The sequence below is a fragment of the Streptopelia decaocto genome, assembly GCF_964273445.1.
Source record: "Streptopelia decaocto genome assembly, chromosome: 7".
In the NCBI taxonomy this organism is placed as follows: Eukaryota; Metazoa; Chordata; class Aves; order Columbiformes; family Columbidae; genus Streptopelia; species Streptopelia decaocto.
The window spans coordinates 25,550,738-25,569,984 of NC_138661.1; the positions used below are offsets into that span (position 1 = coordinate 25,550,738).

The 19,247-nt window shown below is 42.7% G+C and overlaps 1 protein-coding gene across 2 annotated transcripts in view; it reads right to left on the reverse strand.

Moving 5' to 3' along the window:
• The window catches only part of ZNF410 (zinc finger protein 410), a 21,027-nt gene continuing 1,780 nt past the window's right edge, over positions 1–19,247 (reverse strand). The window contains exons 1-10 of one of the 2 annotated variants that reach the window (XM_082057484.1): positions 17,563–17,690; positions 16,082–16,280; positions 8,232–8,367; positions 7,702–7,935; positions 7,224–7,415; positions 6,232–6,391; positions 5,239–5,420; positions 2,413–2,502; positions 1,195–1,320; positions 1–628 (exon numbers count right to left, since the gene is read on the reverse strand). In XM_082057484.1, the coding sequence (XP_081913610.1) occupies positions 444–628; positions 1,195–1,320; positions 2,413–2,502; positions 5,239–5,420; positions 6,232–6,391; positions 7,224–7,415; positions 7,702–7,935; positions 8,232–8,367; positions 16,082–16,114 (1,338 nt within the window). In that variant the 5' untranslated portion in view covers positions 16,115–16,280; positions 17,563–17,690 and the 3' untranslated portion in view covers positions 1–443. Of the gene's footprint in view, positions 629–1,194; positions 1,321–2,412; positions 2,503–5,238; positions 5,421–6,231; positions 6,392–7,223; positions 7,416–7,701; positions 7,936–8,231; positions 8,368–16,081; positions 16,281–17,562; positions 17,691–19,247 lie in introns of those variants that run through there. The other variant, XM_082057485.1, reaches the window with a different exon arrangement.

The following is a 19,247-nucleotide window of genomic DNA, read 5'->3' on the forward strand; positions in this document are numbered from 1 at the left end:
TGATATCAAGTAGTACATTTATTTCAGATAGTAAGTCAGCTTCTGACAGCGAGATGTATTAGAATATAGTCTCTGAAGGTAAAGGATGGAAGGACGGCCTGTTGCTCAAGAGACCGAATGTCTGTACAGTGCTCGGCACAATGAGGTCCTGGCCCTTCACTGGGGCTCCTAAGTACTCCAGCAATAGATGCATTAGGCTTGAGGAGAATGGACTGCATAAACAGTTTGGAAATGGCGTTCCATGACATGGGCTAAATGACACGTAAGCAGCAGGCTTAACCTTCTAAGCTCTGCAAGAGAGAAGCTTGGTCCGGTAGGTCTTCTCCAATTCCAGTTTTATGATTCATTCTCCATCTACCCACCCACTCTGTGCACAGTTAAAGCAATGTCCACTCATCCTGCTGCAACATGGTGAGCCTCTACGCGGGATGAGCAATCCCACTTCAGTCACCACATATAAGAGGGCGGAAAAAAGAGCAGCTGGTCTCACCCTCCTCTACTCCAATAATAGACTCGGTATCTGGCAGGTGCAGAGACTCAACACCAAGGCTGGGCTGAGAGTTCATGGAGATGAGATTCTTACTATGCACTGTAGATTCTTCCAGCAAACTGCTGCCCATCAGTGACTCTGTTGTGGAAAAAAACCAAAACAAAACAGTAAACCAAAATTCTCATAATATAATGACACTACAACATACCATGCCTGTCTCCAAGTCACACAGACTTCTTCCCTAGAAACCTACTTTATCTTTTCCTATTCTTTGGGCATCCAGTGCTCCAATGGATGGTAACTCCTGTATTTATTGTTTTGAGCCTCATGTGGGCAGGGTCTCATGTGGGCTTGGATTTCTCTTTAAATAGTTCAAATTGCAATAAAAAACTCAGGCATCTTGCAACAAGAATACATAATGATGGGCACAAATTCAATGTGAAAAAAAAATACCAGATTCACATTAATTTTGAAAACAATGAACCTATCTGCCCCTTGACCACAATACAGAAACACACCTTTGTCTTCTATCCTAGAAAAGGGTGGAGTGAGCAATCCATCCACATCTTCAAGAGGAACAGTCTTTTATTCCTTACTGGCTTGTGGTCTCACATTTTGAGGACAAACATCTTCCATTTCTCTTTGACCATCCACTAATTCTTCCCTGTACGCCTTCCCCACAGAGCGTGTCCTCCCTTCCTTACCTGGCTGTTCCTGCTCTCTGCTGCCATCTGTTCCAATTCGGGAGTGATGTTTCCTCATGTGCACATTTCTGCTACCACTCTGGGAAAATGTCTTCCCACAAATTTGGCACTGATGGGGCTTCACTCCTTGGAGTAGAAGGGGGAAAAAATGTCCCAACAATTACGAAATTTGGAATAAAGATCTCATCAACCAAGAAGCCAATAATACTGTTGGAGTTGACACCACTGGTGTTAATTATCAGTGAATAAAAACAAATGAGAAATATTCCTGTTTCCTGGAGCACAATAAGCTTTCAGAACAGAAGAGATTCTGCCAGTTGTTGGAAATCTCAAGTCTAGAGAGCAATAAAAAGTCTTCAACTCTGATTTATGAGAGGGAACAAGTTATTTGGAATCTCTTACTCAGTGACATGGAAATATTTAATGTCCCATACCTAGAATAAAAGGACCAAAAGCAAGGAAGCAGAGGCAAGGAAGCCATCTCCTGCCACCATACAACAAATTGCAGCACCTGGTTTACATTACTGAGCAGAGACTGGATGATGACTTGTCACTGTGAAACCATTTCCATTTTACAGAGCAGTCTACCATTTCCTCCACACAAGTATGATGTCCATACATGTGAGCTCAACAGCATGGTATCCAAGAAGACAGGAAAGAGAAAGCACGAAGAACTTGGGTAGTCTCAAATATTACTACCCCAATAAAATCTCTCCTACCTCAAACAAGGCACATGCATTATGTGCTGATGATATTTAAGACAGATCAATCAAAATAGAAGGCAGAAGCTTTGAAACACTTGTGAAATAGATGTCCATCTAATGCTTTGTCCAACTACAAGTATGTAGTATTAAAAAAATAAAGGAGAACCCTACCTAGGGTAGAAACCCACTCATGAGAGATTTCAGATGTGAATGGCTTTGGTTAATATATAGAGGTGCTAGGTCCTGGCAGCTATGAAAGACATAGCCAACTTTTGACATTTTAGAAACAATTTAAAAACAAGTTTTAAAAATGTAATTTGAATCTAGAAACATGAAATTTAGAAACAGTTAACAACAGAAAAAAAAAATTAATGGCTACAGGCACCACAAAGGAAGTTGTGAAACACTATGACCTGTAAAAACCAGGGGATTTTTCTTAAGGAAATCAAATCAAAGTCCTACAATACAGATCTTTTCTCAGATAGGCCACAGAATGTCAGGTGAAGACTCTTACCTGAGTGGACAACCAAATGTTTCCGAAGGCTGGAGTATTCAGCAAAGGAGCGACCACATCCCTGTGCCTCACACAGAAAAGGTTTTTCCCCTACAAGGGAAAAGTAAGTTCTTAGATTTTGGGATCACAACTTGATCTGATTGTCCAAGTCCCTCTGAAGATGTCTATTGCATTCTCCCTTTTGGCCTTAGGTACAACAAGTTCAACAGAAATTACACATATGCTTCCTAAAGCTTTTAAAGCATTCTCTTCATCAGCTTTGAAGTAGAAACACTGATGTTCTGAAATATTCTTAGATCATCATTCACTGAAAGCGAACCAAGGGTCCAGTGTTTCTAAATCGATCTTCCAAGTATGTAAATACCAAAAGAGTAATTTAAAAGTGCCTGGACTATGATATATCTTCCATGTACAGTTCTTAACAACCAGCTCTCTGCTTCGCACTCCCAGGATTCTGTTCCCTTTCTGCCTCTCAGTGCCAAAAATTCCATTAACTGTATTTCCCTTCATGTCAGATTCTATACTTTATTTCAGATCAGGCTGAACTTGGCAAAATCCCATGAGAGATGTGTCAGTCATTTATATTTATCCATGGAGGAACAGGAATTCAAGGCACAATTTGTTCTCATAGGCTGAAATTCATTATTTTTATATCTCTCCACAGCTATTTTTGTATTTGTCTAAATGATGAAAAATTGGGAGGTGACCACACTAATGCAATGCAACATAATTATCTGTTCTAAACAACCTCTTAATAAAGCCTTAAAAAACCTAGAGATAACTTTTGCCTGCAACATCCCACTCAATATACTATCTTTAACGCTATGATTTCAAGTCTTCAGCTAGACCACTGTATCAGAGTAACAGCAAGTCCACAGGAGATTAAGCAAGCTATTTTAACTAATTTATTGTCTAACATATATTGTCTAGCATAGTTCTTTCAGAGTAAACTTGTTTTAAGAGTTGTTTCTACTGTGATTTTGCCTTTAGAAGTCCTCTCCCCACAGTTCATTTCTCAGCTTCCTATCTGCTATAGCATTCAACAGATCTGAGCAAAAAGGATCAATACAGCATGTTCTGATTAGTGTTACAAAGCTGAAATATGTGGCAGATTCTCAAACACTGTACCTCCTGCCTTGTTATAAATATTTAAAACTTGGAAGAAAAACTACCATTGACAAAAATAACAGCACACAGTTCCATCTCTAAGAAACCCTACATCTATTTATACCTGCAGTTTTGTAACACCTTTGGTCTGATCAAACTCATAACTGCACCTCATCAATTTGCAGCTAGGAAACTTATTATTTACTCCTCCAGAAGCTACTACTTTGTTGGCTGCAGAACACTCACTCTGTCATGGAGGACTGTGCATGTGTCAGTTGGGCCTTTTAATGTTCTCTGTGCCTTGGCTGGGAGCTTTAAGTGCAAAAGACAACTGTAAAAATTATGGCTGCTGTTACTACACATTTAAGATTTTATTACTGGTATACGTAATTTTTAACTACATCCCAACATCTGCCCCCCAAACCATGTGTCCTAGCTAGACTGCAAATTCTTTAAAATAGCAACCTTTTTCCATGTGTATCTACAAAGCACATACCATACGGTAGCACTTAAGTAAAGCAGAAGGCATAAACAGCTGCTGGCAGCCCACATAAACTATGATTTCATTTTACTAGGGAGGCCTTGTGCTCCTGCAGTTGTCAAGGTTATTTTAAAATGCTAGCTAACTGTCATGCAAGCCTATCTCCCTCGGCCATCAGTGAATCTCTAACAATATTCTGAGAGGCTTGAAGTGGCCCATTTGTTTAAGTGGTGTGATAATCCCGAGGCTTAAAAAAACCAACCAAACCACCAGAATATTCACTATGAACTTTGCTAACTATTAAACTGCTGATGATTTCAGCAGTAACTTGTGTGCCTCCCTCAAACAACTTTCTAGAATAAAAGCACCTAAAGCACTTTCTGCAGTTTTCAAGACTTTGGCTGGTACACCAACTTCTAAAAATATTGACAAAGCAGGATCAGATTCTCCAGAAGAGACAGCATAAACAAACCATGTATAAAATACAGCACTGTGAAATAAAGGTTCTTGTTTTATTTAATATCAAAAGCTGAGCATGAGTTAAGAGTACACAGGCTCCAGCATATGGTACCATCCCGAATTAGCATTAGCACAAACAGAGCAGTTTGCATGCCAGAATGCTGTCTTCAATTATCACCTTTTCCTACTAGACTTTGCTGCTATATTTTTGCTACTCATTCCACTGTATTTCTCACTTCCCTACATTTCCCAAATGTAGTCATTCTACAAGCAGCACAGGTAACGTAAGCTAATCAGATTCAGCTAGATGTCAGTACAGCTGCGACAGTGTCCGCCAGGACTCCACACTGGAGAAATATCTAAGCTATTGTGCCTTTCAGGAATTTAAAATAGTTTCTTCATAAAAACCAATTTCAGCAGTCATGTTCACAGACTGTTCCCCTGAGAAAAGTCTTATTTTCCTCCCAAAACAACACACACCACTCCCTCCATCAAACCACTGGAGGAGGGAAGGGAATCTTCATCGCATGAGTACAGCATCATCATATAGTATTTAAAGGGTAAAACCTGTGTGGAATTTTATAGGATAGTAAAGAGGATAAGTAGTTGATTAATTTGACCTATAGTTCAATGTGAATTGATAGAAAATAGACATTAATGTAGGACAGAGATAAACAACATAAGATTCTGAGAAGTTTGAGGATGGAGGAGGAAGTGTTTTATTCCTCAGTAAAGACCCCACCTCTGCAGACCACAAATAGGTGAGGTCTAAAACACACCAGTGTGAATTCGTAGGTGGTTCTTCAGATTTCCAGCTGTTGTGAACTGTTTCCCACAGCCCAGCTCCGTGCACACAAAGGGTTTTTCACCATTGTGAGTTCTCATGTGCACCTTCAGCCTCTGCAAGACGTAGAAACTTTTTCCACAGCCTTCTGCTGGGCAGGTGAAGGAGCGGTCGTTCCTGGAAAGCAACAAATCAGCTGTTTCATTAGCAGCCACTGCAATGTATTTTTTGTGAACACTCAACTTCTTTTTTTGATTAAATAAAAGCAGAAACATTTAAACCAAAATGAATTATATCAGAAAACACAGAGACTCAAGCAAAGTGAATGACCTAAGTCCTAAGGAACTAGAGTATGAGTGGTCCACTGGAAATATTGGTTAGGTAGTATCTTTTCATCATATTGCGTTGACTACTCCCTACCCAGAATGATTTAGTAAATTGGTGCAACAGATTATATAGGAGCATTGTGGAATTTTAGTCACTGGAGGATCAAAAATGACTCTATGTGTTCATATAATATATGCAATTACTGCTGACCCTGTCTCGGGGCAAGATGATGGCCTCATGTCTGTTGGAGTCCTCCTCAGTTTTTAAGCTTCTATTCTACAGTTTACCTTAGAGACTGCCAGTTTCTTATCTAAAAGAGACTAGGGTGATTTGCTAGATCAAGCAAGTTTGTTCAAGGATATATAAAAGTATGATAGCAACCTAAAAGTTCTAATGTTCACTATAGCATAGAAGCATGCTCTTTATCGAGCACCTGTTAAAATACAAATACTCAAAACTGATCACTAACAAGGACCTCCAAAAATCATCTCAATTTGGTCATAGTGTTTCAACATAAATGACCCAAAGCTAGCAATAGGCCTAGTATTTCCAAGAGTAATACCACATTTTCACAGCCTGTCAATGTAAAAAAATAATGCTATCCCAAAAACAGAGCACAGTTTTTCAAAGTCATGACACAATACAGCTTTGTTCCACTCACCGGTGTGTTTTCAGATGATACTTGAAGTGAGCTGGCCACACGAACGTCCGATCGCAGCCCTCAACTGTGCACTTCAGCTTCCTTTCCACGCGAGATAAATGAGGAATGGGGCTGGAGTCTTTTGGCTGCCCATCTCCTGAGCAAAGATGAACATTTTCACCTGGAAGAAAAAGCCCAGCAAAATCTAAAAAACATACAGATCACTACAATGTGTCAAATTTAATAGATAAAACCAGCATCATATATGATACAGGACTGTAAAGCAGGTATGTGCCTTGTTACTAATTGTTTACCACATCCTGCATGCTGCTGCCTAACCCATAACAGACTTGCAAACTTTACCAGGCCCATAATCTATTCCCAACAAACTACCTGTATCAGATCAGCTGCTACCAGATCAGTCTTATCATGAGAATAGAAAGCCAATGCATCAACAACTATAAAAACAGTCTCTCTATTAATATCAACAAACTGCTTTTAAGTATTAGCCAGGATAACTATTTTAAAAAACACCTTAGCTAAAAAAGACACCATGCATTTATTTGCAATTATTTATTAAAATAATTAAGTCACAAAGCATGTGACTACATCCAATTATGTATTCTCCAGAAAGCTGATCTCCAAACCCTGTGGAGCTAAGAAGTATAAATTACAGTATGCATTAAAAATAGACACTTGAAAGTGAAAATGAAAGCTGAAATAAAAGCAGCTGCAGTCAGAAAGAAGATACTCCATATGTACCAGAGAACACAGGGACTACAATGGAACTGCTGGATCCACTGAAGTTCATTCCCTGAGAAAAACAGAAGAGCCTGTTTATATTCCAGAAACATTACATGACTGTCCTGTATAATTCTGTCACCGATGATATGAAGACATGTCAGAATAGATTAAAAGCAAGAGAGAGTGAAAGAGAAAGGAAGAAACAAGCTGAAACTACGAGCCTTGTATGGAACATTCAACTTTTGAGACAGAAGGAGGGTATTTCCTACCATTATTGCTTGCTTTGGCATTCTTAGCGAGCTGTGCCCGAGTGGCGGCAATTAAACTGTCATGGGCCAACTCTTGCACTCGTAGGAACCACGGAGTACTGCTGTCTGTGCTGTCATGAGAGAGAAAGTCATTCCCAGAATCTTCTGCTTCATCTTGAACAAACACCAAGTGCTCTGCTGGAGACCCCAACCCTAGAAACAAAAATAACTTCATGAAACAGAAGGATAACGTAACAGAGGGAAATTTCTTTCACTTCCCAGAGTCTGGTGTTTATGGCATAGACCTAATAGCTGCACTGAAAAAGTTTTCACTGCAATGTGAAGCTGCTGATGATTAAATGCTCCTGAAATATCCAATAATGCCCAGAAAAATTTGTAATCTTTCCCATTCAGAAGCAGCAGGGACAGAGCTGTACTTGTACCTCCTCCATTCTGCTGTCTGAGACATATACAGCTGGATGACGAACAGAAGAATTACCTGCTCTTGTTAGGTTGAGAAGAATAAATGAAGTGCTGTCACTGGGCTGGAGGTCTTGCAATAAACTGGAAGTCTCTGGAGTTGACAGAAGTTCAGATGGTTTTTGTACATTCTGTGCCCTTGTTTCCTCTCCATCAGGGCCCACATTTACCTGGAGACTTCTCAAGACAGCAGATGAAGAAACATCCTTGGAAGAATTAGTGTGGCTTGGAGAAGTGAGATCTCTTTCATCATCTAGTGAAGAAAGTAAAACCAGAGTAAATAAAAAGCATAAATACACTATGACTAAAAGATACCTAATAAGTTATTTTTCTAGAAAAAATAAAATAGAACTTGAGAGAGATGGGAGGAGGAAGGAATTTTCTAACTAGTCAGACTTCACTGTTAAATGAGAAAAGTTTCAATCACCCTCTTGAACTTGTTCCCCCATCCCTGGAATATCTTATCAGCAAGAGGCAGTTGCCACCATGGCACAGCGAAGACAGCTGCACAAAGGGCACACTCACAAAGATCCTCCACAGAGGTTTTACCTGGCAACATGAGTCTGTTGCATTCTGAGGTCTCAGTAACAGGAAGGAGAGAAAGACAGGTGATGTCTTTTGGTTCCGATTCCACCAGCCCCTGCCCCAGTGGAATAGAAGTATTCTGAACAAACTGAACCAGCAGCTGAAAAAAGATACTGAAGATTAGGTCAAGAGCAGCACAAATAACTTAAAAAGGTAGGAAAACCAGTCCATTACCCCCTAATGTCTTGTAGGAGACAGTGAATATAATCCCATGAATACACATCAAAGCAAATGGAAGCTTTTCAATCTGCACTAATGGCAAAGGAGAAATTGTTTGTATTTGTCATCTCTGAAGTACCTATACAATTCTCAATTCTTTAACCTACAATAAATAGGCCTGGATCACTATGGACTACTCTGAAGGCTACTTAGGCTACATTCCGTTTTATTTAATCTTTCACCAATATAAATTTTACCAATATATGCCATGTTTTAAGGCATACATTCCTTTTTAATTCATCTTTTACCACTTGATATTTTACCGCGCTCCAACCTTCCAAGTAAATGTTTTCCATGCTCAGCCTTTGGCACAGTTTTTTTAAAAAAAAAAATCATTGTTTTTAAATACTTAAAAGTCAGCCTTACTTAAATAAAAAGCAAGCAAAAGTCTGGTTGCAAAGATGTCTAGCTAATAGCTATTCAAAATAGGTAGATAATGATCAGAGGAACAAGGCTGGGATGACAAGAGGGAGAACACAGACAGCCTTATCCATCCAAGTCAGCTACTCCTAGGACCATCAAAGACAGACCATTATAGCCATTGTCCTTAGTGTGAACCCCCCCCACCAAGGGTATTCAACAGAAGAAAAGCTCTTCAGAATTCTATGCAAAATAAGGGGAACCATAGCATAAAGAGGTATAGGACTTATATTGGGATGCACTCCCTGGGGAGGACTTTGGGACTGAAGAAGAGGTTTGGCGGATTGCACGGGACTTATGCATTGTTTAAGGGAAAGGCCAAAGGCAGGAACTGGAAAGGATCAAGGTGGATCAGGGCAGAACAAACACAGGAAAATTGAGAGGGAAGGATGAACGAGGCCCATTATATATACGCAGAAAGTTTGTCAGATCAGTTATCTGGCACAGCCTAAACATCACTGTGCATCCTGTCTAATCATTAAAATCCATTCTTAACTATTCCATGTGTGATCCCGCTCTCTAGAGTGTGCATGTGTCATATGCCAGTGAACTCCAAGCCAGATTGGTTGGTAAGCATGAGAGGTATGGGGACACATCCTAGAGAAACCCATCAAGGTTGTCTCTAAGCAGCAACCCTTGGAAATGGAATCAGGCACTTTGTGCTGCCTGTGCTTATGTGGGTAAAGCTACAAGCATCCTACTTGGGGCCCTCACCTGCACCCTCCCCCTGTGGGCTCCATTTAAACTCAGCCTGTGCTCTTTAGTCCCTTCCTGAGCTGTGTTGTAGGTTTACCTGTCTCAAGCCCCGTCTCCTGGATAACTCTCAGACTTCTACTGCATCAGTGTCTGCAGCGCCATCCCCTGCTTCTCCCGACTGGACTCTCTGGAAGGACCCTGGACCTGATTCCTCACTTTACCTCATCCAGAGCTGTGGATGGACCCTGTTTCCAGCACCCAACTCTGCTGGCCATGCTCAGGTGCTGCAGGACTGTGCCCTGGTCAGTGAGGGCACAGCCTGGGCTGGGCTCACCCTTGGCTCCCAGCTCACTCTCCTTTAGGAGCAGCATGTCATCGCTGACAATCATGAAGGTAAAAATTAAGTCTTGGACTCATTCATTCAGATGGCAATATGCCTCTAAGTCAGACTGCGGTTTGAAAGGTTAGCATTTTTTCCACTTAGGTATATTATAAGATTATCCAGAGACCCCAGTCTGAAGAAGGAAGTATTTTTATTTTGTCAAAATAATAGAGAGGCAATAAGAGACAGTCCCTTCCCCAAGGCCATGCATTCTAATTTAAGATTAAAAAACAAGAGAAAGAGTAAAAGATAAGGGAGTTAGGAATAACAGAGCAAAGCAACCAAACAAAGAAGTTGGACTGAAAAATGTGAGCAGCAAGATAGTTCAAAATTACTGGACTGCCTTTCATCTTCAGTCTGTTCATGACCCCTACTCCTGCCTACTCCACCACCACAAAACACTCCCTTATTTTCATACAGAAAGCCTTAGATAAAACTTTCCTCCTATAACAGGAAAGCTTTGCTTCAAACCCTCCACTTCCACACAGCAGTAGGGAAAAGCAAACTGCAGCAGCCACAAACAGATGCTTGAAAGAAAAGAGATCCTTTTAGTTTTCTGTGTAAAGTGGTAACAAGCTAGTACAGAGAATTAAAAGGGGGCAAAAGAAGCGGAAGTAAACAAAAGGACAAGAATCATGCTCATTGTTAAAATCTGGAATAAAAGCCTTTCCCATAAACTAAAAGCAAATCAATAATCAAATATATTCCTCCCAACTCTACATCAAATAATTCAGAGAAAATAAAAATTTCATGTTACAGTTGTATCTTGACAGTCAAGTACTTTCAGAAACCTTCCTTTCTGCTCAAAATCATTTAATACCTTTTTGACAGCTACAACAACTGCAATATGGGAAAAAAACTAATTACAAACACTGTGTGCTGCTTTCTTAAGTTTCTTTTAATTTAGTTTTGCAGCTGAAAGCAAATAGGAAATTGTAAGGGTATCTGGTAATTGGCTATTCAGCATAAAAGACAGAGTAGGAATAGAGAGGTGATAAATTAAATGTGCAGATACACAAACTCTAACAAACTACAGATAAGAGAGAGTAACAAAGACCAGAACTCCTGGGACACTGATGGATGGACCTTTACAAGAACGACTTGAATGTGACCTTGAAGAAATTCAACCAGAAACTTTGTAAGAGATAGGAACAATATGATCGTGGAATACTGGAACACATCTCATAGGCAGGAGCAAACTTCTTATGGGATATGGGAGAAATCTGGGACTGATTAACTGTTACTAAGATGTCTTAAGAGGGGCTGTAGGAATGTGAAAAACTTATGGATGTTTAAGGGAAAGAATCAAAGGCGGGGAAAGAATCAAAGGCGGGGAAAGGGAGAGATCAAGGTATATAGGAGAGGAACAGCCATGGGGAACAGGAAGGGGGTGGGGGATAATATGGGTCAAGCACACATTAGCATGCTGCAGGTCAGTACGCCGTTCTGTCTGTCACTCAAGTCTATCCTGTCTTCTCAAACACTGTTTGCTCCTAAATAGTTTCCAAGTAGGATCATCCAGTTGATTTCAAGGTGGGCTAGCCTGTGAATAGGAGGAAACCATAATCTGGACCCCAAGATCCTGGTCAGAGGCCTGATTAAAAAGCCCAGGGCCTGGAGATAGATACTGGAAGGACTTAAGGTTTGGCAGAGACTGGATACATCCATGATCGTGAGTATGCGGGTTCAGCTGAGAGAGGGCATGTGTGCGATACACTTGCAAATTTCACACCTGATTACCTGTCTTCCTGTTCCATGTGAATGCTATTTGTGTTTGTGGGTGCCTGTAAAGGTGCTGTCCTGCCATGTGTTAAGTGTTTGCAGCCATACGTGTCTGTACTGTCTATGTGTGTGTGGGGGCATATCTGCAGTTCAGACTCAGCCTCACTTCTGCCTGCACCTGGGAACAGGCCAGTGGTCTCCAGTCTGAAGGACCAGGAGGGGAGGAATCTCCTGGATGCTACAGTTTGTCAGATCTCATAACACTTAATATCTGGCATCACAAACAGGATCCAGGTGGGCTGTAAGCATTCCTGAGATGGTGACTATAAAATCCCTATGTAAGGAGGTGACTGATCCTTCTACAAATATGGCCAAAGTGCCAGAATTTGTAACCAAGCAGACAGTACATCTAGGGGCACCTGAGCAGGGATAGTTAGGAAAACTGAATGTACAAATTATTAACAGAACACAAAACGAATTAAAAGAGTTGTAAAGTGGCTTTACTCTATAGCCAAGATATCCTGTGGAATTTCAAATAAATTTTAGTATTAATTGCAAAAGAACATCCTCAACTTATAGATTAAAACTTTATGGACAAGATGTGAGCCATACAAAGAGAATCTATAAGCCTTGGAGGGACAAAATGAGAAAAGTTCAGCTGCATCTTGCTATAAAGAATTTTATTTTTGTCCTTGCCATACCACCTTCTTAAATATAACCTCCTTTTATTCCTGCTGAAAGATCACATAACTCTGAAAATCCTGTAAGTAATATAGACAGTGTATGTACTAAAAATGTAAAATATTTCTTGGCTCTTGTCACTAAACAAATAACTGTCATCTCTGCTGGTCAACAAGAGATGGTTGGACAGGATTGATCCCTGGATCTATCATCACAAGCCGTGCAGAATGCTTGTGTTACCGAAAAGCTTGGATAATGCCCCTGACCTGAGAGAGAAAAGAAGAAGAAAACAACAATATATCTGTTCTAAGAACTGGGAACCCCTCCTAGATATCCTAAAAATAACACAAAACACCACAGAAACAAATTAAAATATGGCCATCTGGGATCCATCTGGTTGAAGTTTGTGTCCCATAACAGACCCCCTTCATCAGATGATTCAAAAGCCAAGAAGTGTCAGGCAGCTGTTCTGTTTATGGTGAGTGTGGCTAGGGAGGAACAGGGGGCGTGGGGGGGAAGGTTGCTCCAGGACTGACATTGAGATCTATCCTCCTGCTGAACAGCTAGACTAGACTCCGAGAGCAGCAAGGACTATGTTTTTAATTGATACTGTTTCTGTTCTAAATTAATCCCATGAACCACTACAAAATAAAGAGGTCGAAAGAACATTCAATAGACAGAGAGGGGTGGAGTGGAAAGGAGGGACTGGAGCTGAAAGGTGTGGAGGGCAGAAGGGTGCCCTCCTCCCATACAACCTCTGGGAAATGAATTCATTCACAAGAGTCTCTCCTTGCGAGGTGCTAACGAGAAAGGAGAGGCTAAAATATGTCCCACCTCTCCCTTTTGAATACCCGGTTCAACTAATAGACCAGAGCTGTAGTTCACTTGATTGTGCCAGAGCTACCCTCCCCACCCCGACAGCAGAAAGCGCCCTGCAGTGCACCAGTGCGGTAGAGGCGGCTGGAGATATTTGCAATTGTAACAAATCACCCTGAAGGCTTAAAGCATGCAAAATGCAGATCTTATCAGCTCCCTGAGGAATGCTTGCAATACAGCTTTGGGGGCAGGGAGTTCAGAAGAAAAAGCAGATCCATCTGCCCTTACAAACTGTCTCCAGGCAGTTTTGTAACTTCCTGGGAAAGGATGCACCTCTACTCAAGTATAATACTAAATATTTACTGGCATATTGGTGGCTTCTTTAGGGATAAAACCAGTAGCAAAGAAGCTTATGCAACCCGTCCGTAGTGCTTTCATTAATATTATCTAGACATTACACAAATACAGTTAGCTCCTAATTAATACCTTTCTCACATGGCAGGGGATATGAAAGAACATCTGTGGCTGAGGTGCAAGGCTCAGAAGTGGATATAAAATCATGATTGACTTTCAGACACACTTGAACAGCTATTTGGGAAGGTGTAAAAGAGTTATGTACCAGTTTCACATCAAAGGAGCAGAAAATAGTACTAACTTAACACTCAACTTTCACAATCAGAACCAGAAAGAGGGTGTGTATAGATTTGGTAATCTGCAATGCAAATTAATCCAAATTTGTAATACAAAATAGCCTTGATCCAGATTGAGGAACACTGTTTAGAAAACAGCATCTATGGAAAGGATGCCCTCTGCAACCTCCGTAGCTTTCATGCATCAGGCCTTTTCATACTGGAGAAAGGCCTACTCTGTTCCGGCCTTACTGGGAAGGAGATGTAACTCTGGTCTGCAGAAATGGGACTGTTATGTAAACATGCCTAATTAACAAACATCTGACTCAAGTCGAGAAAAGACAAGGCTCACTTACAGCTTCTATGTGAGGAATGAGGGAAAAGCATTCCCACTATTCTGGTCCTTGGCTGTCAGAAATAATCTCCAGGAATCCACCCACGCAAAGACTGAAGTAAGAGTCCCCCACCTGAGAGTCCCACCCCCAAACTGAGAACCAGGATAAAATTTGGTAGCAGTTACGAAATTCCAACCACAAGACAAGGGAAAGGAACTCCTTGCAGCCTATACCAAGGCTACTCAGGGCTGCAATGAATTTGCCGCTGCTTTACCTGAATAGTAGGATTGGAAGGACTTTGGCTGCTCTGTTAATTAACAAATACCTTACAACTTCACCTGAGCTACAACTAATTACCAGCCTATAATCCACATTCCCTTTGGAGTACCAGTTTAAGATATTTGCTGTATTGCATATGGACTGAAAAAGGATAGAAACAGAGGATTCAATAAAAACAATTCTATTTACACCTGTGAACTTCCCCAAAAGGTCCTTCATAGCAGTACTAAATCCTCTGCTCTACGACCTCAGCCTTCTGAGGAGGTAAACCAGAAAAGCAAAGACACAAAGCAATACAGCCCTCTGCACTTTTAAGTGAGGGAACATACAGATACCTGACTAGTGGCTGTCAGCCTGAAACAAAGGCAAGAAACAAGGGAGGTAATAAATTGAACACACTGATACAATTGTGTAAAGCGTAACAAACTGCAGACTTGTATCTAGCAAATTGTAGGTAAGAGTAACAAAGCACAGAACTCCTCAGACACTAATCAATGGGCTGCTGCTGAAGTGAAATGTTGAAGAGGCTCAACCAAAACATTTGTAACTGGTAAGAAAATAAAATTGTCTTGGGTTACCTGAATGGGTCTAACACGAAAGATCAAACTTACTATCTGATGTAACAGGGACTGCAGGACGTGTAAAACTTATTAGGCAATGATTAGGGAGTGGATCAAAGGAGAAACTGAGTTAAGGAGAGAAAGAACCATGGCTAGGGGAAAAAGAGACTCCAATCATACGTTAGCTGGCTGTTGGTCAGTACATTGCTGTGTCTGATCACTGCAGTCCCTTCTATCCACCTACTGAACATATTCCTAAACATTCTCCCCACAAGTGAGTTCACTGCTAGTGAACTTCTAGTCTAACATATGAGGAGAAGGCAACCACAGCCTAGAAAACCCCAAGATTCCAGCCAGAAACTGGCTAAAAAGCCAAGGCTTTAGACCTGGCAGAGACCAGAGACATCTGTGAACGTGAGTACACATGGGAGTAAAGGTACAGATATATTCCAGTTACAAACTTCTGTGTTGTTCATGCTGTTTCTGTTCATTTCTTAAAGGTCCTTCAGCTATGTATGTGTTAATCTGTGGCCAGTTGCGTGCACACACACACACATCGCTGCGATTCATGCTCGGCTGTGCCACCGGCTGAACCTGGTGATGGTCCAGCAGCCTCACACCCAGCAATCAAGATCCCCTGGGTGCTGCTGCCTACCACTTCCACCAACTGCTTAGTGGAAACATGAGTACTTTAAAAACAGAGCTGGCTGATGCTAACAGAATTATCCAGGCTCTCCAAAACTGAGTAAAGTCAATTTGGTTTGAGGGAAAGAAGTAGTCAATACAGTAATTTATTTTATTATTGTAACAGAAAGAACATTATAATAGTGAAAAATATAACATAACCTGAGAACAGGCAAGATAGTTGGTTGACACTTGAAAGGAGAGAAAAAGGCCTGCAATATTCTTTAATTTTTTACCGTTCAAATCAGAACATGGAAGCATTAGAAGCTGCCACTGAAAACACTTTGAGAATTAATATGTAAGCAGCAAACTGTGTAAACTCACTGAACAAAAGTTTTACGTGTTGCCCATAAACATTCCTGGGAACCAAACCCAGCTCATAATTGCTCACCTCAGGTTTGGATTCTAACTCATCCGATAACATTGATTCAAGTGTCTGATTCCTGCAGCTGTCCTCAGCAAGGCACAATTTTTTTTTTTTTTTAGTTCAGAGAGACCAATACTCCGTGCTTATTCTCATATTTTCCTAAGTGTAAAATGGTGCAGTGGTCCTCAGCCAGAAGCTGTGTTGTGCAAATACTCAATTTAACCTAAAACAACAAAAAAGGAAATATAAAGAGATAGGAACCAAAAAACAAGAGCAATGCAAAAAGAAGTGAGCAGCTGTTGCATGTAACTCGAAAAATACACTTTGAAGTGCTGGGAAAACTCATTTACCCAGGTTCCTGAATTTCTGTTGTCATTGAGTCAGCAAAATAACATCCCAACACTGCAAATTTAATTTTCAAAGGCTCTACACCACATTTTATATGCAGTAGTTAATTTTCAATGGAAAATTGAATTGTTTGTCCTGGAAACTTATGGGATCAACTGAAAATCACAGAGTATGCAAGAGACAATGAGGCTGAACTCCCAGCCTGCAAAACAGTAGAATTATCCAAATTGTTGATGAAAGACAAATATACACAAACAAGCTGTCACCGGGAAAGCTCTGTTTTTCCTGTCTGTTGTTATGTTTCTGATTATGAGAAATATCTTGTGGAACACAGGTAGGTTAGAAGTTACTTCACAAATACCCACACAATGTTTGCTCTTTTAGCTACAAGAGAAAATGAGAACAAGCTTGTATGTATTTTTGCCTACTGGGAAAGCACTCACACACTAGCGATGGGAGAAGAAAGTGAACTACATACAGTTCTTCCCCCACTTCCATCACAAATCTATTGAATATAGTAAAAGATAATGAGAATACCGGATCAGCTAACAAGAGAACCTAAAAGCCTTCCTCTAGTACTCCTGACAGCAAGCAGTGCGGCACGGGATACTCAGGATACACACAGGAGCCGCCTTCTGCCGGGAACGGGCAACATAATGCACACAGAGAAGGCAGCGTAACTCAAGACCACCGCCCGCCAGCCGGGGCTCGGGAACGGTCCCGCTCGCTCCCCCGCTGCCCCTTCCAGCCCGCACCCAGGCGGGCCCCAGGCGACCCAGGGGGACACGAGCGGAGCTGCCAGGCCGGGCTGCCCACAACTGGGCCGGGGAGGGCACGGGGGCAGCCTGGCAGACACCGGTCGCAGCCCTGAGGGGGCAGAGCGAGAGCCCCCAGCGCCGCGGGCAGGGCGGGCGCCCAGGGCCGGCGGGGACGCACGTCCCTCCCCTTACCTCTCCACCCCCCTCCGCGGGCAGGTGCGCCGCCCTCCCCCATGGCGGGGGCCGGCCCGTCGCCCTAAGGGGCGACCTCCGGCGGCGGGGAGGGCCGGGCCGCCCGCCCCCGCTCCACGGCCCGCTCGGCTCCCGTGCCCCGCAGGGGGCGGTGAGTCCTGGAGGAGCGGCCAGGCCCAGGCCCCCACACCCCCCCGCCCGCCTTACCGGCATCTCAGCCGCCCGGATGTGACGGAGCACCCAACCGGAAATACCGAAGGCCCTCCACTCCCCCGTGCATCTCTATGGTGAACCCTGGAAGGAGCGCCGCTTCCAGTTCCGGCCGCCGCCGGGGCTCACGGCGGCTGCGCGGGGCCTTACGCTTGGCCCCGCCCTTACCGGCCGCCCGGTAGCACCGCTTCCCTTGGGTGCCGCTCCCCCTTCCCGCCGTGGCGCCGCCGCGGTGCCTGCCTGGGCCCGGTCTCTTGAGGAGCCCACGCGGGAGTGAGTTTCTTGTTGTTTCCCTCAGCCCCAAAACCAGCAGTGACAGCTTGGTGCTCTGTTTTTCCCCGGTTCCATCGGGACCGTTACCAGGGCCGCGGTGTCTGCTGCAGCCTGACCCCTCTCAAAACAACCTTTTGATATGGAGAATGTTTTACAGGTGAAGATTATGCAGGAAGCTTAAGGTCAAGTTCAACATTTAACTGCTGAGCTCCTCTTCAACATAATGGAACACAGAAGACCCGTTATTTCAGTTTGTTGCAGCACATGTGGAAACACTGGCTTCCTGCTAGGACAGTGGTTTCTGTTTCGGCTTTGCTCTGACTTGGTGGGTCTGTTCTTGCAGCTGGTGATGGAGAACTCCTGAGTTCACAGCAGCTCCCAAATGACACAGACTAAGTCACTAATGTCAGAAACGTACATGTCTTAACAACATACCTAAAAAACAAGGGACTGAGTAATTTAAAAAGCTTGTACTTTGTTTTCTGCTCATTAGCTTTATCTTGGTATCTGTAGGTCAGCAGGACAGAGCTCCTGAAGCAGCAGGGTGGCAGCTTCTGGTCTGAACATCAGCTGCTAAACTGCGGACCTTCAGGTCCAGTAAACTCTAACTTGGTTGCAGCTAGTCTGTAGCTTGGAGCCATGTGTGATTCCTAACTCCTGTGCCAGAACAGTTGCTCCTGTGATGGTGTTGGTGCTGCTGAGCAATGAGAATCCTGACAATATGGAAGTAACCCAAGGGGGGCTGTGGAGGCTGGAAAAAAAACGAGTTCCCCAGGGCTCCCTGGGCACGCAGCCTGTTCTGATCCATGGTGGACTGTGCAAGAACCTGTGGTCACTTCCCAAGAAATGACTGTCATCATTTGTCTGTGAACTGCTTTGGAATACTTTCCTCTTTTCAGCCTCTCTAAGATGTGCAGTATGGCTCCTCTACCTTTCAGCCATTTTAAAAAGTTGATTTCTAGCTTAAAGATTCAGTTACCCCCGTCAGCTTTAAATGTTCAGCAAGTAGCTTCAGTCGTACAGCCAGCCTAGTGCTTCAGCAAACAGACCGCTGACCAGCTACCTGCTGGAGCCACCCAGTAACTCCCCAAAGTCTCCAGGCAAGTTACATGCACGTCTTTTTCCGAGGTATTATCCCATCAACGCGCAGTCACTGCATTAGTACTAACAAAAGCCTGTACTGTGCAATGAATTCTCAGTCAAGCTGCAGCACTCTTCTGATGTTCCAGGCAGGGAAAACTGTGATTCAACACCCAAAATCAGCCACCTCAGGGACTGGTTCACCTCACTGGTTATGTAGATAGATTGAGCGGGGAACCTCACAAATTCTGGCATTTATCATGTCGGACTACTTGGCCATAGTTGTAATGACCTGAAACTTTAAACATGTATCATTTATTCCCTCAAGC